This window comes from Maniola jurtina, chromosome 14 (assembly GCF_905333055.1).
Source record: "Maniola jurtina chromosome 14, ilManJurt1.1, whole genome shotgun sequence".
Classification (NCBI taxonomy): Eukaryota; Metazoa; Arthropoda; class Insecta; order Lepidoptera; family Nymphalidae; genus Maniola; species Maniola jurtina.
In genome coordinates, this window is record NC_060042.1 from 7,641,995 (window position 1) to 7,661,194 (window position 19,200).

General features: G+C 36.5%; 2 protein-coding genes across 4 annotated transcripts; one reads left to right on the forward strand and one right to left on the reverse strand.

Moving 5' to 3' along the window:
* Nucleotides 1-527: 527 nt before the first annotated feature.
* LOC123871785 lies at nt 528-11,698 on the forward strand. Of its 3 annotated transcripts, XM_045915726.1 has the most exons (13): nt 598-683; nt 1,156-1,183; nt 2,000-2,083; nt 2,500-2,593; nt 3,757-3,914; nt 4,437-4,583; nt 5,045-5,251; nt 6,128-6,430; nt 6,945-7,081; nt 8,926-9,071; nt 9,589-9,755; nt 11,031-11,182; nt 11,483-11,698. In XM_045915726.1, the coding sequence occupies exons 3-13, from the start codon at nt 2,072-2,074 to the stop codon at nt 11,631-11,633; spliced, it is 1,674 nt and encodes a 557-aa protein (XP_045771682.1). In that variant the 5' UTR covers nt 598-683; nt 1,156-1,183; nt 2,000-2,071; the 3' UTR covers nt 11,634-11,698. The 3 variants fall into 3 exon arrangements, with proteins under 3 accessions (XP_045771681.1, XP_045771683.1, XP_045771682.1); XM_045915725.1 differs by lacking the exon at nt 1,156-1,183 and having other exon boundaries at nt 528-683; nt 2,000-2,069; XM_045915727.1 differs by lacking the exons at nt 1,156-1,183; nt 6,128-6,430 and having other exon boundaries at nt 528-683; nt 2,000-2,069.
* Nucleotides 11,699-14,331: 2,633 nt separating this feature from the next.
* LOC123872083 (polyglutamylase complex subunit TTLL1-like) lies at nt 14,332-15,781 on the reverse strand. Its single transcript, XM_045916212.1, has one exon. It carries the CDS (start codon nt 15,622-15,624, stop codon nt 14,332-14,334), a length of 1,293 nt encoding a protein of 430 aa, XP_045772168.1. The 5' UTR covers nt 15,625-15,781.
* Nucleotides 15,782-19,200: the final 3,419 nt, after the last annotated feature.

A 19,200-nucleotide genomic window follows, 5' to 3' on the forward strand; every position in this document is an offset into this window, starting at 1 on the left:
CAATTAATGCGCTCTGTTTTAAGAAAAAATCTACAGCAAACCCTGGCAAGTATTCATTTTGCTATCACCATCTCGAGTTAAAATATCATAAAAATGTCATTTTACTACACTTGTGATACAAAATTCAGTAACATCTTCAAATCCCTGTATATTACTTTACCTACAGGGACTATAAATAATGAATGTCTTACGGAAGAAGCCAAAGAGATGGCGTTTTATCTAAACAGAGAAAAAGGCATAAAATTAAATATGTTATTTCTTATAGGTACTTAATACATCTATTTGACTTTGTTTTACAATCGTAAACTATTAATCGTATTGAATAAAATGTATTGGCTAACTGCTTACTTGAGTTTCCTACCTATTTTAGAATTACTTCGTTTTATATGGGTAGGTAAAGCACTCGGTAACTATGGAATCACAGATGGTTGTACTTGAATCTTGAATGGATGGATCTATACTTTTTCTAAGCAATATTTATATAGACGCAACACTGTCTAACTATGTTGGTAATAATGTGAGCCAACTAGTTTTTCGTATAACTCTACATTTATAACTGCCATTTAAACATTATATTTACTCAAATTATTAATTATTATTATTGTGAACATAAATATGCGAAAGAAATTATTACCTCCGGAAAGACCAATATGTAACGTAGTAGCAGTTTATAGAGAAAGGGGGTGAGTCATATTTTCTGAAACATAATAATATAAAATTTGACCACCTCCTTGAGGTCAGATTACTTCCTAGATGATAGCAGTACTATACCTTCAACGATAAATGCAACTTTTGTTCTTGTTATTGACATTTTCATTATGAAATTTAAATAATAGGCTGGGTGCGTACGGGTTTTCTAAACTTGCCAAAAAAAAACATTAACCGATTCCTCATTGATAAGAGGTGTACGCTTAACTTTGATTACACGATGTTAAGTAAAGATGAAGTCGGAGATAGAGCGCCCTAATTTAAAAGAGATTTCCCTTGGCTTCGACGCGGCATCGCAGCTGAATGCTTTTTCCATTGGAGGTGCGGATTTGCCACTAGGGTAGATAGTAGATTGCCGAATAGATTAAACTCGAGCTCTAAATAAAATTGCTCTTGTTGACATTAATTTTTTTATGTATTCGACGATTTCTGGGTCCTTTCTTAAAGATTTTAGAGGGCAAAACCAGGCTAAAATGTGAGAAGAAAAGATTAATTTTAATATTATCATTATATAATATAATTTTAATATTATAATTTAAACGATCATTTGCACACTGTTTTCTCATTTGTATGTTGTATTTTTATTTTATCCATAAAATATCCTTAGCTTTTCTCAGTCACGCTTATTTCCTATTAATGTATTCTTAAAGCATATTATATACATACAACAACTCATACATACTCAACATATTTTGCTTAGCTTATCTTACCCATATTTTTTCTTCCCTGTTTTGTATAATTTTAAAATATTAAAATATTTTGTATTAACTAATATTACAAGTGGCAATTAAAAATTTATAACACCCCCGACAAGTGAAGGTTACAGTAAGTAGAAAAGAGCTGATAACTTTCAAACGGCTAAACCGATCTTCTTTGACTATATTATTTATAGCTAAGAACACTCTCGATCAAGCCACCTTTCAAACAAAAAAAAAACTAAATTAAAATCGGTTCATTAGTTTAGGAGCTACGATGCCACAGACAGATACACAGATACACACATCAAACTTATATCACCCCTCTTTATGGGTCGGGGGTTTATAAAGAGGTAAAAGTAGACTTTGTATATAGAGCATTAATAATAATCCAATCCTGAAAATTTTCTCACTGATAGATAGAGTTATTTAGAGATTATTTTGTGCGGACGAGGACAAAAGCTACTTCATTCACAATATAATATGAAACACGCTCGAGAAGCCATTCACTTGTAGTAAACACATAAATTATCACATATATCGTGAAGACCCACAATCGCCGAGTAGATTGCAGATAACAATTTCCATTTTCGCAGAAATTACTTGCAACGCTTGGAGCAATTTGAGAAAGCAATTCTAGCCTACAACGAAGCTCTTCGCTGGAATGTATGTCGTTACTGGTTTGCAATTATAATTAATGCTTAAATTTGTAATTTATTGTCAAACTTTCTGTGTACATTGTAGTACAAAGTTATATGTGTACACAAAGTTGTATTTAAATAACTTAAAATTTAAAAAACCCCCGACCCAAAAACCTCTATAAGAAAACTAGAAAACAGCTGTTATCTTTCAAAAGGCTGAACCGATTTTCTTCGATTATAGCTAAGAACACTCTCGATCAAGCCCCACCTTTCATACAAAAAAAATTAAATTAAATTGGTTCATTAGTTTAGGAGCTACGATGCCACAGACAGATACACAGATACACACGTCAGACTTATAACACCCCTCTTTTTGGGTCGGGGGTTAATCAAGACCTAATAAACTGGTAGATAGAGAAATCTTGGTTTGGGTTAAATTGAAAATTTGTTTCCAGAACTCCGACGTTGGTTCGTTACTCGGACGAAGTTTAGCTCGGGCCAAGTCTACTTATTACACCGATGCCTTGGCAGATGCCGCAAAAGCCGCTGGTATAGATTCCAATGTTATTGCATTAAAAGTTATACTAAGAGGAGAACAAAGATAAGGAGGATAACGTAAATGAAGAAATTCTCTTTAATTGTAGAACCAGCCTGATGAGCCCAATGGAATTTCTAATCGGAAATATCTCAGGAACAATCCGACTTTTCTCAAATTTGTTCCTAATTTATCCTTTCAGGGGAAGAATTTCCAAAATGCTGATATAACTGATCATTGTTTAAAAACATAAGCCACTAGAAAAAACACCGAATTCCACATATCTAACTTCAAAATTACGAACTTTCATACAACCTTTCATCCCTATTTAACATACTTTTTCAACAATCCTTACTTTTTACTTATTTGTGTTAATAGGACTCTACTGAGCAGAATTTCATGTTTCTAGACCCAAATACAATACAATATTGAACAATATTGAAATTTCATGTAGATATGAAAATATTAAAGATAGAACTGGTTAGATAGACGGTACAATTTTGCGGTCTTTGACGTGACAATGGCGCCTAAGATGGCTCAAAAAGAAGTGATCTCAACAATGTTCCTTGCGAGAAAGTAGAGTTTAGTTTAGATATACGAGTATTTTGTATACACGCAAATTCATATTAGATATCCATCATTTCGGTTCTCTTTGAGAACTAAGATAGTTGTTAGTTGTTTTATAACTTCAAGGAGTATAATAATAAGCTACGCTTTTCAACCTATTTTTAGCTATAATTAACCCCCGACCCAAAAAGAGGGGTGTCATAAGTTTGACGTGTGTATCTGTGTATCTGTCTGTAGCATCGTAGCTCCTAAACGAATGAACCGATTTTAATTTGGTTTTTTTTTATTTGAAGGTGGCTTGATCGCAAGTGTTCTTAGCTATAATCGAAGAAAATCGGTTCAGCCGTTTAAAAGTTATCAGCTCTTTTCTAGTTTTGTTATTGAGGTTTTTGTGTCGGGGTTTTTTTAAATTTTGAGCTATTATACTAATGATCTGAAGTCCTAAACTTTTGACTTTATTTTCTACTTCATTCTTGCTTTGCCTTTTCTGTTAGTTAATTAACGATGGTAGGTATTTGCCCGTTTAACTCTAATAGCTCTACACGCGTCAACGATTTTCTTGGCCAAGTTCTTTTAGAAAACTTAACTCAACTTTCCGAACTCCATTCAGAACTGGAACCAGAGAATTTGACGGCTATGCAAATAAGAGCACAAACGGAATATGAAAAGTGTTCTTTTGAACGTGCCTTAGTGCTGGCATATCGAGGCCAGCGCCACAGAGGATTGCCGCCAAACTTCGCAGACTGTGCCAGATGTGCTGAAGAAACGGTACAAGTTTTGATTTAAACAGTTTCAGTCTTAGCCTAATTACAAGCCACATTGTTTAATACTTCTCTAGTTACGAGTATAGTGTATCACTACTTAGTTTCTGCGTAGTCAAGCACGTTATTTGATATTACCTAGGTAGTTTATCCATTATGTATAAACATGTACAATATTATATTTTACATATATTTGCCTACAGATTGGCAAGAAGTATATTGCGAATAAAAAATTATGCACATTTTTTTGCATAAATAAAACAAAATCAGGCTGATATTATTTAATGTACCTTCCAATAAACATGATGATTTTCTTAGAATTATTACTAGATTGTTAAGTGTTTGTCTTGTTATATGGTAATGTGTTCGCATCATAAAATTTCAGGTAGATACCTACCTACCTCCCAAAGAAATATTTTACAAATTCAAAGTAATTCAATTCAATATCAGTTAGGTACACGACTGTTCAGTAGTACGTTAACAAGTAGAAACCATGTAACAGTAAAGCATCTGAAAAATGTTTGTGTAGATTCGAGAATGCGTTGGAAAAAGTGCTGGGAAAGTATTGTCTTCTGTGATCAACACATTCCCACGTATCAGGCTGCGGGAAGATTCAACAGATGTTTCGCGAGTTCCTAAACGAAAAATTCGAATGCAAGTACAGTCAACTCAGCAAGTAAGGTTTATGAGCACAATTTTTTTTAGTACTTTCATTACATTTTTATTTAGGTACAAAAAAGCTTTCTTGTTTTCATCACTTTTGTTAGTTTTATGGCCGGTAAATATCTCAATACAATACATTGTATAATCGGCCAATATACGTACCGTTTTTTTTAATATATTTTCTGCATATGACAGTCTTATCGTACCTTATAACATAGATTAACCTAATTGACAATTAATTAAATCAATTCTTACATACCTATTACTAAATATTCTATCTAACTGTAACTTAAATATTTTATAATACTTCTTAAATAATAATAATTTGTAGTCGGTCAAACTAAGCCTTCGTTTAAATAGGGCGAACAAGTTAGGGCGAAGAAGATCCTGCCTGATCCGTAGCAATTACTTACGAAGCAATTTAACGTAAGTGTAAGAGCGTACTAGAAACATTCTGCATATAAACTATTCCAGATTCAAGAAATATCTCGAGTGGAAAAGCAAAAGGCCGAACATACATCCCGTCTAATGGCCTCGAAGTATTTGGAGCAAATGGCTCATGACAAATATTTCCTCAGAGCGTTATGTAAGGACGAAAGACTTAGCTCCGCCAACAAACAGGGTTCCCAGGAATTACAAGAACTAGCCCATAAAGCACTGGCTGACATCGAAAAGAGACAAGTAAGAGAGAAATATGATCATTACGTCATGTCAGTCCAAAACAAGAGTGTAATTAATATTTTCAGGGTGCATGTATGTATGTTTGTGCATTTCTTCATTCCACTCACTGTAACTTTTAAATGCCTGAACAGATTTGTATGTATGGGGCACAGAACATATTATTATGGGGTATCGTTAGAATTCTTACATTTCTCGAGTCACACTATAGTACGCGACAGGTTGAGATGGCAATCGGGAAATGAGTCGGGGAGACACCCCGCACACCCGCACGTCACCCGTGTTCACCCGCAGCGGGTAAGCGCAGGGCCTGTGCGGGTATGCGGGGCGTCTCCACCCTGGTTGTCATCTCAACCTGTCGCACACTACTTATATTTACAATTTTTTGAAAAAAAAAATCAAGAATACCACCTATTGTACAACTTACTATCTCGTACTTCATGGTTAATCAGGAGAAACCCCTCTTAAGAAGCTTAGGAGTGCAGTACTCTGCATTATCAGGATTGAGGATTGAAACTTGGAGTTCTATCGTGAAGCAGTCGCTTGGTATCCACAAAATCAATTAACTATCAATAGTTTGGTTACCTGTGCACTAAATACTCTATTTACTACTTGATGATACCCGCAGCTTCGTCTGCGTAAGTTTCAGTTTCTAAAAATCCCGTAGGAATTCTTTGATTTTCCGGATAAAAGTCGACGTCTCTCCCTGGAATGCACCATTCCTTGTACCAAATTTCGTCAAAATTGGTTAAACAGGCTTGTGAAAAACTAGCACACACACAGACAGACACGCTTTCGCATTTATAATATTAATCTGGTATGGACATGGATGCAGTACAATAAAGAATTGTTTCACTTTACTTTTACTTTGTACACTAGGCGGTTCTCAGAGAACGTCGACCTCTTTATGCTGCCCGAGCCTCAGAATCCGAAGCAAGAGCCAGACTGTCAAGGGCGCATAAACAGAGAGTGGGCAACGCCCAGCGACAGCACATCACGGATGCACGCCGTTTAGTTAACGCAGCTCAAGAGATGTGTGAAAAACACGATACCATGAAGTGCTTGGAGGCAGCAGAGTTTGCCATGGAACAGATCTCGAGAATACAAGCCAGCATGCTGCCGGGGAAGGACAAGTTTCTGCATCAATTGTACGAAATTGTCGCTCAAGCGTTCTTAGACCAGGTGCTTAGCTTAACCAGAGAATATAAAATAGTCATATCACCACTTTAAAATAATACAGGGTGTATGTAGCAAAGACGTTATTATTATACTACCTAAACACAATCCAATACCAATAACCTTAATAAATAAATTGCCTTATTTTGTAGTTTTAGTGATTGAGATTTTTGGAAACCCGCAATGTATAGCTTGCAAAATTCGAGTCAATGCCCCACCTACCACGCGGCATTGACTACGAGTGACCTACTAACGCAACGTTCGTTGACCCCTAGCGTCAGTCAGATGTTTTATTTGAAATATATTAAAAAAAACTAAAAATACAGAATTTTTAATTAAATTTTTTCGCGTTTTTTTGTAGTATCTTATCAGTGATCAAGTATCAGTAAGTAAGCAGTATCATTAATAAAGTATTATCACTTGACTTAGTTTTTACTAGTGTTCTGGCTACACCCTGTATAATACAGTTGACGAACTGTAACCGCAGTTTTGCGGTTCTATAACTGAATTTCATTCACAGAAACGTGTTCGAGAAGAAATGAGCGAGGCAGACCGTGAGAAAAGAGCGTTTATTCTGCTGGGAATACCAATATCGCGAGAACCCAGCCATGATTCAATTTTACGAACGCGACCCCCAGCTCCGCCTCGTGATGCCAAGTGAGCCACTTATAGACGAATACATTACAGTATATAAGACTAGCTGATGCCCGCGACTTCGTCCCCGTGGATATAGGTTTATAAAAATCCCGTGGGAACGCATTGATTTTTCGGGATAAAAAGTAGCCTATGTGTTAATCCAGGGTATAATCTGTCTACCGCCGCCTACCCCCTTGAGAAGGGCTCTCGGGCGATGGACACGGGGAGTCTATCGCCCGAAAAGAAACCAGTCCTCGAGTCGGGAGGCGCACTAATTGTGTTCCTGGTGTGCCTCAGACGGTGGGTAGGGACTATATTGGTCCCCCGAGGAGAGTCCTTAGTAGGCGCCGCTGGCCAGGTTGCGCGAACGTGTTTGGCCCCGTAACCTGGCCATCAGTCATCAGTAAAAGTCCGACATAACCTCCGTGCCTCCCCGGGGCGGTGGTATCCATGAGGATTTCCCCACGATAAAAAAAAGGGTATAATCTGTCTACAGCCAAATCCATCCAGTAGTTTTTGCGCGAAAATATAACAAACATACATCCATACATACAAACTTTCGCGTTTATATTAGGATAGGTGCGTATAATAAAGTTCTGATCTGAAGTAATTTTAAAGTAAATGAGTGGTGATAGCCTAGTGGTTAAGACGTCTGCCTTCTAATCGCGAGGTCGGGGTTCAATCCCGGGTACGCCTACTTACCGGGTACCTCTTACTTTTCTGAGTTAGGTATGTGCGTTTTAAGCAGTTAAATATCTCTTGTTTAACGGTAAAGGAAAACGTCGCAAGGAAACTTGCATTCCTGAAAGCAATAAGCATAATTTGAGAACATTATTATAACTCCAGTATAAATATTACCAATATTATAACTCCAGTGTTATAAATTATCTGCATGTTAGAAAGCAAATAGGTATTAAGTATTATGTTTTTTTTCGTTTGTTCTCAGAGATACGAACGAGTATGTTTCCACGTTTTCCGATTTTATCCATTATCTCCAAAAAATATTTTAAGTTAGCTGTATTAATGGGCCGCAAAATATCAGAGTAGTATTTCATATTTCCTATCGACGGGTCATACGTATTTTAGTACAAGTGCAAAAACAATTTTAAAGTAGAGTGGTTTAAAAATTCTAAAGTCAGTTCTACAAATATATACTAAATCGAGACTTTAGTAGATTATACTTGAATAAACGAATAAAAAGATGCCAGCATCAGGTTTTCTTATCGCAGCGCAAAATGTTGCGCTGTGAACGTGCAAAAATATTATCCCTTTTCGGCACGATTCGCATGCGAGTGAAGTGTGGGCAATTTTCCGAATTCGAATTTCAAATACAGTGATGTGTGTATTAAAACCCGTAGTATTAAGTACTTACTTGCATGAGGGCATGAGACCTGGTAAGGGGCCGCTATTTCTTGAAGTACGCTCGTACGTGCCAAAAGATGCGTAAGTTATATTTTTTTGGAATGTGTTATGCAGTTTAAGCCCTATTAGCTGTTACAGGGTGCCAGAGAGTGAAACCTAGGGCTATAAATCAGAAGTTATGTTGACCTAAGGGCGCCTCGTGTGAAATTCGGATCTCGGCTTGGGATGATGTTAGGTCATATGGTTTTGTGGGACTAAATTGTATAGTCCATGCAACCACGAATCGTGGTGAGAAACCATGTCCAGGTGACGAAAACGTAGCGTGTGTTACCGCTACGCGTACCTATATGTAAAATTGGTAGGGACCTTCGCTTATCTGGAGTTTTATACTATCTTTGGCGGGCATGTCTATTACTCAAGTAATTTGCTTGCAGCTCGTCACATAATGTACGATAAGGGGTATGTATTGAAAGAACTAACGGTTGCCATTTTATCATTTCAAGGCGCCGCCTCCGTACATTGGAACGCAGCCTAACTGTGAGCGGACGTGCTCCGGAACGCTGCTACGTTCTGCACGAGCTGGCGCGCTTGCACGCTGACACCAAACAAGCACACCGAGCGAGATTTTATGCAGTCAAATGCCAATCTGGTAAATCTTTTAAGCTTTTGGCGCGGTTTATTTAGTGACTATGCGACGTGTGCAACATCGCGTGGATGATTTAGATTTTCTTAAACCCCGTGGGAACTCTTTAGTTTCCAAATTATCCTATATGTCCTTCCTATCCTTCAGGATACAAGCTTTCAATGTAACTATCAATATTAAGAACCTGGTTCAAATTAAATTATAATAAGTGGTTGTATCTTGGATGGGTTGTATGTTGTTACAATATATTATGGGAAGACACTGCCTCCTAAAACACTCACTTCATCAGGAGGCAGGGTCTCAAACTAAAGTTTGTAAAAACTGTTTTGTAAAGTTAATAAGAATTTATTTATTTATTTAAGTGTCAAATTTTATATCAGGTACGTCATTTTGGTTCAGGGGTTACCCCAAAAAAGATAAAGCCAGAGATAGATTGACAGATAGAGAAGACATTTTTGCATTTATAATATTAGCTGGCGAGAGGGGTAAACTTTATATAATATCGTAACTAAGTATTTTACAGAAGCGAAGTCAGCAAATCTACAGGTGTGGTTGCTCAACGCTAGCTTTCTTCTGGCACGGTGTCACGTGCTGCAGAACAACCGTCCCGAGGCTCGTGCACAGCTCATCGAGGGAGCTGCACTAGCACGCTCGTTTCATTACCCGGATGTCGCTGCATTTTTTGATACGGTACCCATTCGAACTGTTTCAGGGACATGTTTAATTCCGCTATCTGTCCGTCCGCCCGTCATGTCTGTCAAGAAAACCTATAGGGTACTTCCCGTTGACCTAGAATCATGAACTTTGGCAGGTAGGTAGGTCTTATAATACAAATAAGTAAAGGATTGAATACGAACCGTGAATTTGTGGTTACATCATTAAAAAAATAACTAAAAGGTGTTTCAATTTTCAATGTAAGATAACTAGGTATACCAAGTGGGGTATCATATAAAAGGGCATTACTTGTACATTCTAAAACAGATTTTTATTAATTTTTATGTGTAATAGTTTTTGATTTATCGTGCAAAATGTCGGAACAAATACCCGAGTACAGAACACTCAGTGCGCGAGTCTGACTCGCACTTGGCCAGTTTTTTATTGTCGACAAGCGCAGGCCTATCTCGCAATAATACTGCTACGAAAATACTACGTAGATACCTACAAACATGTTGAACTGATACCTAACCTTCTCTTACCATTGAATTCTATCAAAAGACAGAAAATACTAATATGTATATGTGTTGAACGTTAAAATTTAATAACAAAAAAAACGTATGTTGATCTTGAACAGGAAATAATCATAAAAAGAAAAGTGGGTTTAGTAATAAATCCATTCAATAAACATAGTGCAACTAGAATAACCATGGAAATACAAACTCAAGCTACTAGCCGCGTTGGAATAAATAAGTAATAAAAGTAAAGGAATCTTTTATTAGAATTTTTAGCACAACTACGAACAACCGGATGCAATAAGGTCGGGCATCGCGCTCCAACGCGTCCAAATGAACGAAAACCGAGCACTAAGGTTTTTTTTTCAACGTGGATAACATTCATTTTGTGAAAACCAGGTTACAACAATATAAATATACTACTGCTTAAAATCAACTTTGCACGTGGAGTGTCTGTATCTGTTTTTGAAGTTAATTTTTTAAAAGTTCCAAATAAAACATCTGACTGACGCCAGAGGTCATTGAACGTTCTGTATATAGGTCACTCGAAGTCAATGCCGCGTCGTAGGTGGGGCATTGACCCGAGTTTTGCACGCTTTACAATGCGGGTTTGAAAAATACTAAATCACTAAAACTGCAAGATAAGGCAAATGGTTATTGGCATTGGATTGTATTAAGGTAGTATAGTAATAACGCTAAGTTTTTGCTAGTATTCTGGTTACAGCCTGTATGTAGTTTTATTAGCTTAGATGATAGCCACCTGTTGGTTTTCTTATGGGGAATGGATTGTTTACAGTGCGTAGACATATCACTGGAGGGTGAGATAGGACCGCGTGACTCGTTACTGGTGAAGCGTGAAAAGGCGATGGTCAGTCTAATGCAGGATGATGACCTGCGCCAAGCCGCCGTGCATCTATTCCGAAGAATGTCCGTCTTACCAGCTTCTAGGTATTTCAAAATAACCTAACTTTAATTACACTTCATAATAACATCAAAGTAATAGCTCAAAAATATTTATTTATATTAAAAATTGAAGATTTTTTTTTCAAAATACGTGGGTCTTGTACCCACTATAACCTGTGTTTGTCCCTCAACGAACTAGAGGTAGCGGGTTTCACTGAGTAGTATTCACCGTGCTCCCGCCAGGTTACCTACTTACCTACTCCTAAACTCCTCAGTCAGGATTTTTCACAATTAATACAGATGACCCCTGAACCTCATATTGTTAAGATTTGTTTTTTTTTTCAGACGTTTTTCTATAATGCCTGGCGCACGTACAGAGGATACTGCTGAAGCTTCATCGAATAGACGTGCTTCGATCATGCCACGAGTCCAGACTCCAGTGCGAGTTGCACACAAAAAACACCACCCCCTTGGATTTCAAGACTTTGATATTTAATTATAGATATGAGATGTGCACAATAACGTGAGACCAGTCACCGTAAGTGTCTAAAGAAGAATAAACATTAAGAGGGCTCTCTCCGTCACTCGTTTCATACAATCGTAGTTCCAATTTCATTTGAATAGTAAGCAACCAAAGTCCATGTAATTTTGCAGACATATTCTAGAAACTAATATCTATGTCTGTGGTTTTCCAGATTTCTGTTAAAATATTCGGTTTCAAAGTTACGCGGTCTTAAAAATTTTCATACAAATCTTTGAGCCCCTGTAATTTTAAAACTACATATTTTTAGAAAAATCTAAAACACCACAGACACAGATATTAGTTTCTAGAATATGTCTGCAAAATTTCATGGACTTTGGTTGCTTAATATTCAAATGAAATTGGAACTACGATTGTATGAAACGAGTGACGGAGAGAGCCCTGTTAAATGTTTCGAAAACAGTCAGAAATACGTTGCAAAACGGACGCACTCAGAGTGGTGGGACATATTATAATGGCGGCCGAAGTAAATTATGCACATACCTACTCGTATTTTATGTTGAGGGTCTAGGTCTTATGTGCACGCATTAACCCTACTTACTATATATTTCGAGTCTATTCGTACATTTCTATGCACTGATGTGAACCTAAATTAAACCATTATGCCGAAATTATTAATGTGTTCTTTCAGTTTTATTTTACATTGGTGGTTAATCCGGGCACTTCGTATTTAGGTAGATAAAATACTCGTAATCATTATAGTGATAACATTTTACTCAAGTATTTTACCCACATATCAATAGCACGATTGATTGTAATGTAATCATTGTAATGAATATTTTGAAATCTGCAGTTTAGTGCAAATAATATTAGAAAAAAGTAGTGCCTTCTATTTTCAATTTTTCCTAAAAAAACGATAATTATGCTGTAAAGTTTTCCAAAAACGCTGATATTCTTGACTGTTATTTAAAATCTGAAGGCTAAACACCAAGTTCCACAATATTTCTAACTTTCAAAATGACAAACAGCATATTTTAAATGATTTCAAATGCTAACTTTCATCACCTTTAGGGGATGATTTTTTTCAGTAATCATTTCTTACTGTTAAACATTGGGATTGCTCCTGAGATATTGCCGGTAGGAAACCAAATCGGGCTAGTACAACTATAAAAAAAATTAACAAGAGATTTTATACGGGGGAACAATAAATATCGAATTGTTTGCTCAACTACAACACAAAACGCTTTCAGTGTTTTCACTATCACAGTAACTATACCACACTATTTCTGTACCCGGGGTTGAAAGGGTCTTTTTACGTAGGTGTATTGCCGCCTGTGTACCAAAAATATATTTACCTTGTTCGGAAACCATTGGAATAGAGTATTGGTAGGTACATTTAGTGCGGCCATATTGTAGAGAGACGTTTGACCTAGTTGTGATAACGCATATCAATAAGTTGCGATTGTTAAGCAATGTCTTATCCAAGTCGGTAACCTTCGCCCTCTAACAAAAAAAAAACTAAATTAAAATCAGTTCATTAGTTTAGGAGCTACGATGCCACAGATAGATACACATATACACACGTCAAACTTATAACACCCCTCTTTTTGGGTCGGGGGTTAACAAAATCATTCGAAAATGCCAATTCATTTCCAGAACAAAAACGCCCTTTTGGTTTCAAATCTCCTAAGCTATTGAGAGACAAAAAGGAAAGCAAAAACTAATGAGCTTCTGTCCAAAGTGGCTACATTTTTCAACTAGCTAATTTATTTCGAGTGAGGTTAAGAAAATAAGCAAACGTTTTTATACGCTGTTAATGCGGACCGATTATAAAATGAAATGAAAATTTTGGCATTCCAAAATTTATAAAAACATTTTTGATAAAAAAAAATACAATTAGTTAGCTTATCTCATTAAACTAGAACAACACTAGCATCAAAAAATAGCAAGTAACATAAAGTTTTCATTTGATTGTTCGAGGCGGGAACAAATGAGCTTATGGTTCATAATGAGTCGCTTACGGATTTCTACAAAGTTTGTTCCTTAAGTTTGTAAGTGCACCTCTGTTTCCAGCTAAGAAAAACTAAGCATTATATCTAAAGCCTCGATAGCTCAACGGTTGAGGAGCAGACTGAATTCCGAAAGGTCCCCACCCGTTGCACTATTGTCGTATCCACTCCTGGCACAAGCTTTACGCTTAATTGGAGGGGAAAGGGGAGTATTAGTCATGAATAGCATGACTAATATTGAATAGAAAAAAAGTGACTAAGAGAACATTGATAACAAAATGAGTTAGCCTAAGTATTGGTAAATTAGACCCTAATACCTAAGGCTCAGTTTTAAGAGCTATCGAAAGAAGATATGAAAGTTTTAAAAATGTCGGCTAATATCAGATAATCCGCCATTCAATTGCGAGAACGACGAGTTCTGCTGAGTTTGCTACTTCATTAAAAGCGTTCTACGGTTTTATCGTAGCAAAATTGAACCGCAACAAAGTTGGGTATGATATTTTCACAAAATGAATCAAATACCAACGGATAATTTTCAGCAACTAATTTCTTATTTCATTTAGAATAGGTGCCTTATTTTGAATTCATTCATTATTATAGTTGGGTTGTTTTTTGTTATAATTACTGAATACTATATAATAAATATTCACAAATCATAAAAGGAATCACAAATTAACAAAAAATAATATCAAATACTTAATCAATCACTTTTTTTTTGCTCCTCTACCGGTCGTGTTCGCTGACTCTTCTTTCTCCATCAAATCTTCATCAATTAACAAGTCAAAGTTTCCTAGAGCTTCTGGATTAGGTACTTTATTCCATCGCACGTCAGGTATACCGTCCGGAGGTAACACGGCTGTCAGGATATTGTCTATCAACTTATACTTCATTATTCGATCATTAACCGTCGTTGATGTAAGCGAAGGTGAAGCGTTCACTTCTACCAACCAAGGCTTCAACTGGTTATCTATTATTATATCGTATCCATAACACTCAAAACAATGCCTGTCATTTGCCATAACTGATGAAACAGCTTTCAAAGAATGCACAATAAGCCATTGTATCGATGCAAATAACTTCTCCGTAACAGCCCGGCCTCTGGTACCTTCCAAAAATAAACGCAAATTCTGTACACTCATTTTTCCACCGTGTATATTATTATAATCACCCCCGTGTTTCTGTACACTGACATTGGTAAGATGTACATACATGTTATCTAACTCCGTAACACTTGTGTCATATTTCACAGTACAAAATCTAGAGAATCCAAGTTGGAAAAGGTAAGCTTTCAAGGGTCGAAACGATGTCACTAATACGTACAATCGCAGGTCAAACTTTTTGCCACCGATAAGCAGAGGATTGTCGATATACCGAGATATAACGTAGCTTTCCTTACTGAGCTGCGGGTGAAACGGGGCCTTCGCTTCCCTCGACCATTTTTTTAGTTTGGACAGTTTATTTATGAGAAATATCCCGGTGCCTTGAGACTTTCCGCAGGGTTTCATAATCCACGTGCTTTGCGGTGATTTACGATATTCCTCAACAAACATGTTGTAGTCCGCTGGGAGAACAAATGTCACAGGGATAAAATCTAAATGAACATAGCGAGTAACGACTTGCCCTCCGTGTAAAACAACCTCGGCCTTTTCGGCTAAAGGACTTCCGTCTCGTTCCAATTCTTTCCGATACCTCTTTATATTTTTCACCAGTAAGTCTTTTCTCGATAGTTCATAATGATTGGGGAAATGATTGATGATTTGATTATCGTTCATCCGATAGCCGCTCTCGACGCTGAACAAGTTTCGGCAAGTTTGAGTCGATGCCCAGTAAAAGTTCCACTCATCGTCTGGTCCAACTTGATGCCAACCGCGTCTCTCAAAATTGCTCATCAAAACTGATTTTTCCATATCAGTACAAAAGTTGACTCTACATCTCTCTACTGGTACATTTACTCTTCCGTAAAGGCTTGCGGCCATCTTTTTTCCTTCGGTATTCATTGTGTGCCTTTAGATTATTTAATTCACCACATATTTTTGGCACGTTTCTGTACGTGAGTTGTTACTATAGTAAGGAAAGCACCAAACGGCGTTTCCGTGGCGATCTAATCACGTTGTATCCAAGATCCTATTGATCTAATAACGATACTGACTTGTATCAAATGAACCGTGAATTTAATATCGCTTTTGGTATTTTTCCAATTGAAAATTTACTTCGGACTATGAATGAAACTGAATTTTTTTAAAACGATATGATATCGGTGTTTTAATATTTATGTTAAAGTAATTAAATTTAATTGTATTAGAAAACAAATACTTTTCAAAAAGTGGTTACAAACAAAGGCATTCAAAACTAACTGTAAAAGGAGTATTTAAAATAATCGTAAAGTTGAAATTAGGTAATAGGTTTAGAATGGTTTTGGAATTTGGAATGGTTAGAAAAATATGCGCCACGTACTTTTTCCATCGTAAACCACACCCTCCATCGAGATTAAACGATCGACAGTATTAGGCGTACTTGACCAATAACAGTGTGTTTTTTAAATGGGACAGTATGAGAAATCCAAAACCATGGGCGGTATAAGGAAACCTTTAGACCTTTTTTGTAAAAACAATTTTGTCATAGTCAATTCTTTGGTCACGCGTGAATTGTCCATGAAAATTAATGAAATTGACTAAAATTTTTTTGAGCCAGTTTCATTCCATTATTCATGATTCATTCTTCAGACTATCTTACTTAGTGTATCATATTAAAAAATCCTAGTAAATATCAAATAAATAAAGGATAGTCCTTTAAATAATAATGTAAATTGTTTAATGAACCACTAAATTTTAACAATAATGCAGTTATCTCGTACAAAGGCACGACCTCGCTTCTACTGACATAAATTATTATATAAATGTAGAATATTGTACAATTCTCAGTCTCGAATTAACATTTAAACAGTCATAAAGGGTTAACAATTTAAATGAATGCTTTAATCCAGACAAAAGATCAATTTAAACAATATAGTCTGCTAATTGCGTTTATTATTGAAGCTGGAAAGTTACTATTTAATCTGTTTCATAAATCAACAACTTCTAGAGACGAATTAAGGTTTTATAGGGAACGAATTTAATAAGGGAGGCCTTCTAGCGTAATAAATAATCTTGGATTTCTTGATCTTAGAAATTCCATTTATTATATCCATTTAAGAAAAGCTCTAGTATAGAATTAGAGAATGAGTTGGCTCGAATTATACCGCGACCATCACTTCTATAATAATATATTATGCAAACATATTATAATATTAATAATATATCCCTTAATTACAAAAATGGTACACTGCCTAAGCACGCTGGATATATTTGACTGTAATATTATGTAATAGCATTATATCTTCTTCACTTCACCTAAGAAAATATAAATTCTCTTTATTCCCTTATCCCGAAAAAAAACTGGTCTTATATACATTGTCTAAATTATAAAAGAAACCTCCGGGCAAAATTTTAGCTTTCTAAATCCAAGGCGGATATGCGTTGATGAATCAGTGAGTTAGGTATTATCATTACCTGTATCATAAATGCAAAAGTGTGTTTGTTTGTTGGCTCTCTGGTTTGTTAATTTATTCTTCAATCACGTCGCAATGAGGCTACGGATCGATGTGATTTTTTTTGCATGGTTATTTAAAGACCTGGTAAGTGATATGGCTACTTTTTATCCCGGAAAATCAAACAATTCCCACGGGATTTTGAAAACCTAAATCCACACGGACGCGGATACATTCAGAGATACCAGAATATTTTGCACCGAAATGTATCGCGATAAATCTGAAGCTATATTAATAGCCTACCTGGGGCGGGGCTTGACTGAGATAAATGGGGTCACATCGGCTACACTTGACCCGACACCACCTTTCGAATTTGTTCAAGACGACCCTACAAGTGTATCTATATCTATATCCTATACACATATAAAGATAAACTGCCTGACATAAAGTACAGCTTTAACTGTTGGAAATTTGAGTTTTACATATTTTCGAATCAGAAACAATCTGATTGTACATTTCGCCGGCTTCCCACGGCGCGTGATGTTGCGGACGGACGCCGACCAGCCATGGGAAGAGTATCGTCCGTGGTAACTGGGACACGTGTCGTCCGAGCCTTGTTCGCGTTGCATGGCAGTCCGTGGTCGGCCGCGTATGATAACCCGAAGAATCGCGCAGCGTGGGAAGTTTCAGTTTTCATTTTCCACTATTCATACTGAAAAGTATAACTGTTGTACTGACAACTATATGTGAATGTAACTACTGTTATATATATCATATGACATATCATATCATGTGTAGTAACACGACAGGTCGACATGGCAATCGGGGCAGGGAGGCCCCACACACTCACGCAGCCCCCTCGCTAACCCGGTACGGAATAGCGCGTACTATAGGTACTGTGTAGTTCACTGTGTTAAAACGTAACACTCGGAAGTTTGAGAGAAGTAAATTTGCACTTAGTGAATGCAACGTTTTGTGTAAGTCCCACTTTTCATTTAAACAAGGAACGGAAGTAGAACGAAGTTTGTTGGATTAGCAGAAACTTTAATGAACTGTTGGCATAAAGTATTATTGCTCCGTGAATAAGCTACATTTTGTCATGTTGCCGCTAAAAATTGTAGGTGATGACTAATGACCATTCAAAGGTTATTCCTACACACATTAGGTAGATAGAAATATTATGATGACAATGTTTTAGGATTTCGTTACTTTAGGTAACTACTTAACAATTTTATCAATGAAGTTATGCATAATTTTGAAGATTAACTAACTAAGCTAACTTGCCAACAACTGACTACTTATTTCCTTTTTAATCACTTAAATATACTAAATACATATTGGTCTGGGTCTCTGACAATAGCAGTAAATAATGCATGTAACATAAATATTTTCCTAATCCTTCGACAAAACCAGCGAAGCGAGTAAATTTATGTGCATTCCATGGATGTTTATCACGGTATAATATGCGCGCCGCGTTTATACAAAAAAAATGAATAAATGCGACAAAAAGATTATCGACTTGTTATTTATTTTATTTTAGTAATATTTGGAACTCTACCTAATTATTCAATGATCTCACTAATATTATAAAGGCGAAAGTTTGTATGTGTGTGTGTGGTGTGTGTGTGTGTGTGTGTGTGTGTGTGTGTGTGTGTGTGTGTGTGTGTGTGTGTGTGTGTATGCTAGTCTCTTACTTACAGGAGAGTAAGAAAGAGATTGTCAATACAACGTTAAATGCTCGATATAAAATTCGCTCCTAACCTAACTCATCTATCTGCTAAAGCATTATGTGATTATTGTATTGAGCTAAATGCATTTATACAAAATCAAAATTATGCCTCAATGTGCCAATTAACTTGACTTTCGATTAAAATCCCATACCCAGTAAAGACGGCTCTACTACAAGACTACTACTGACAGGAACCAAAACAGAACCTCACCCAGGTCCTGTTATGGTCCCTGTGCATAGATGTATTGTAAAGAGTGACCAATGACTAAAAGTGAGAAAGTGATACTCTCCGGATTATTACTATAATCTCCGAAAAAT

Excerpts from the sequence above, each read along its gene's own strand:
- LOC123871785 (XM_045915725.1), top strand. The coding sequence starts at position 616 with ATGCGAAAGAAATTATTACCTCCGGAAAGACCAATATGTAACGTAGTA. Across the intron at positions 2,594-3,756 it reads AGATGCCGCAAAAGCCGCTG|AACTGGAACCAGAGAATTTG; the intron begins GTATAGATTCCA and ends AACTCCATTCAG. Across the intron at positions 6,431-6,944 it reads CTCAAGCGTTCTTAGACCAG|AAACGTGTTCGAGAAGAAAT; the intron begins GTGCTTAGCTTA and ends TTTCATTCACAG.
- LOC123872083 (XM_045916212.1), bottom strand. The coding sequence starts at position 15,624 with ATGAATACCGAAGGAAAAAAGATGGCCGCAAGCCTTTACGGAAGAGTA.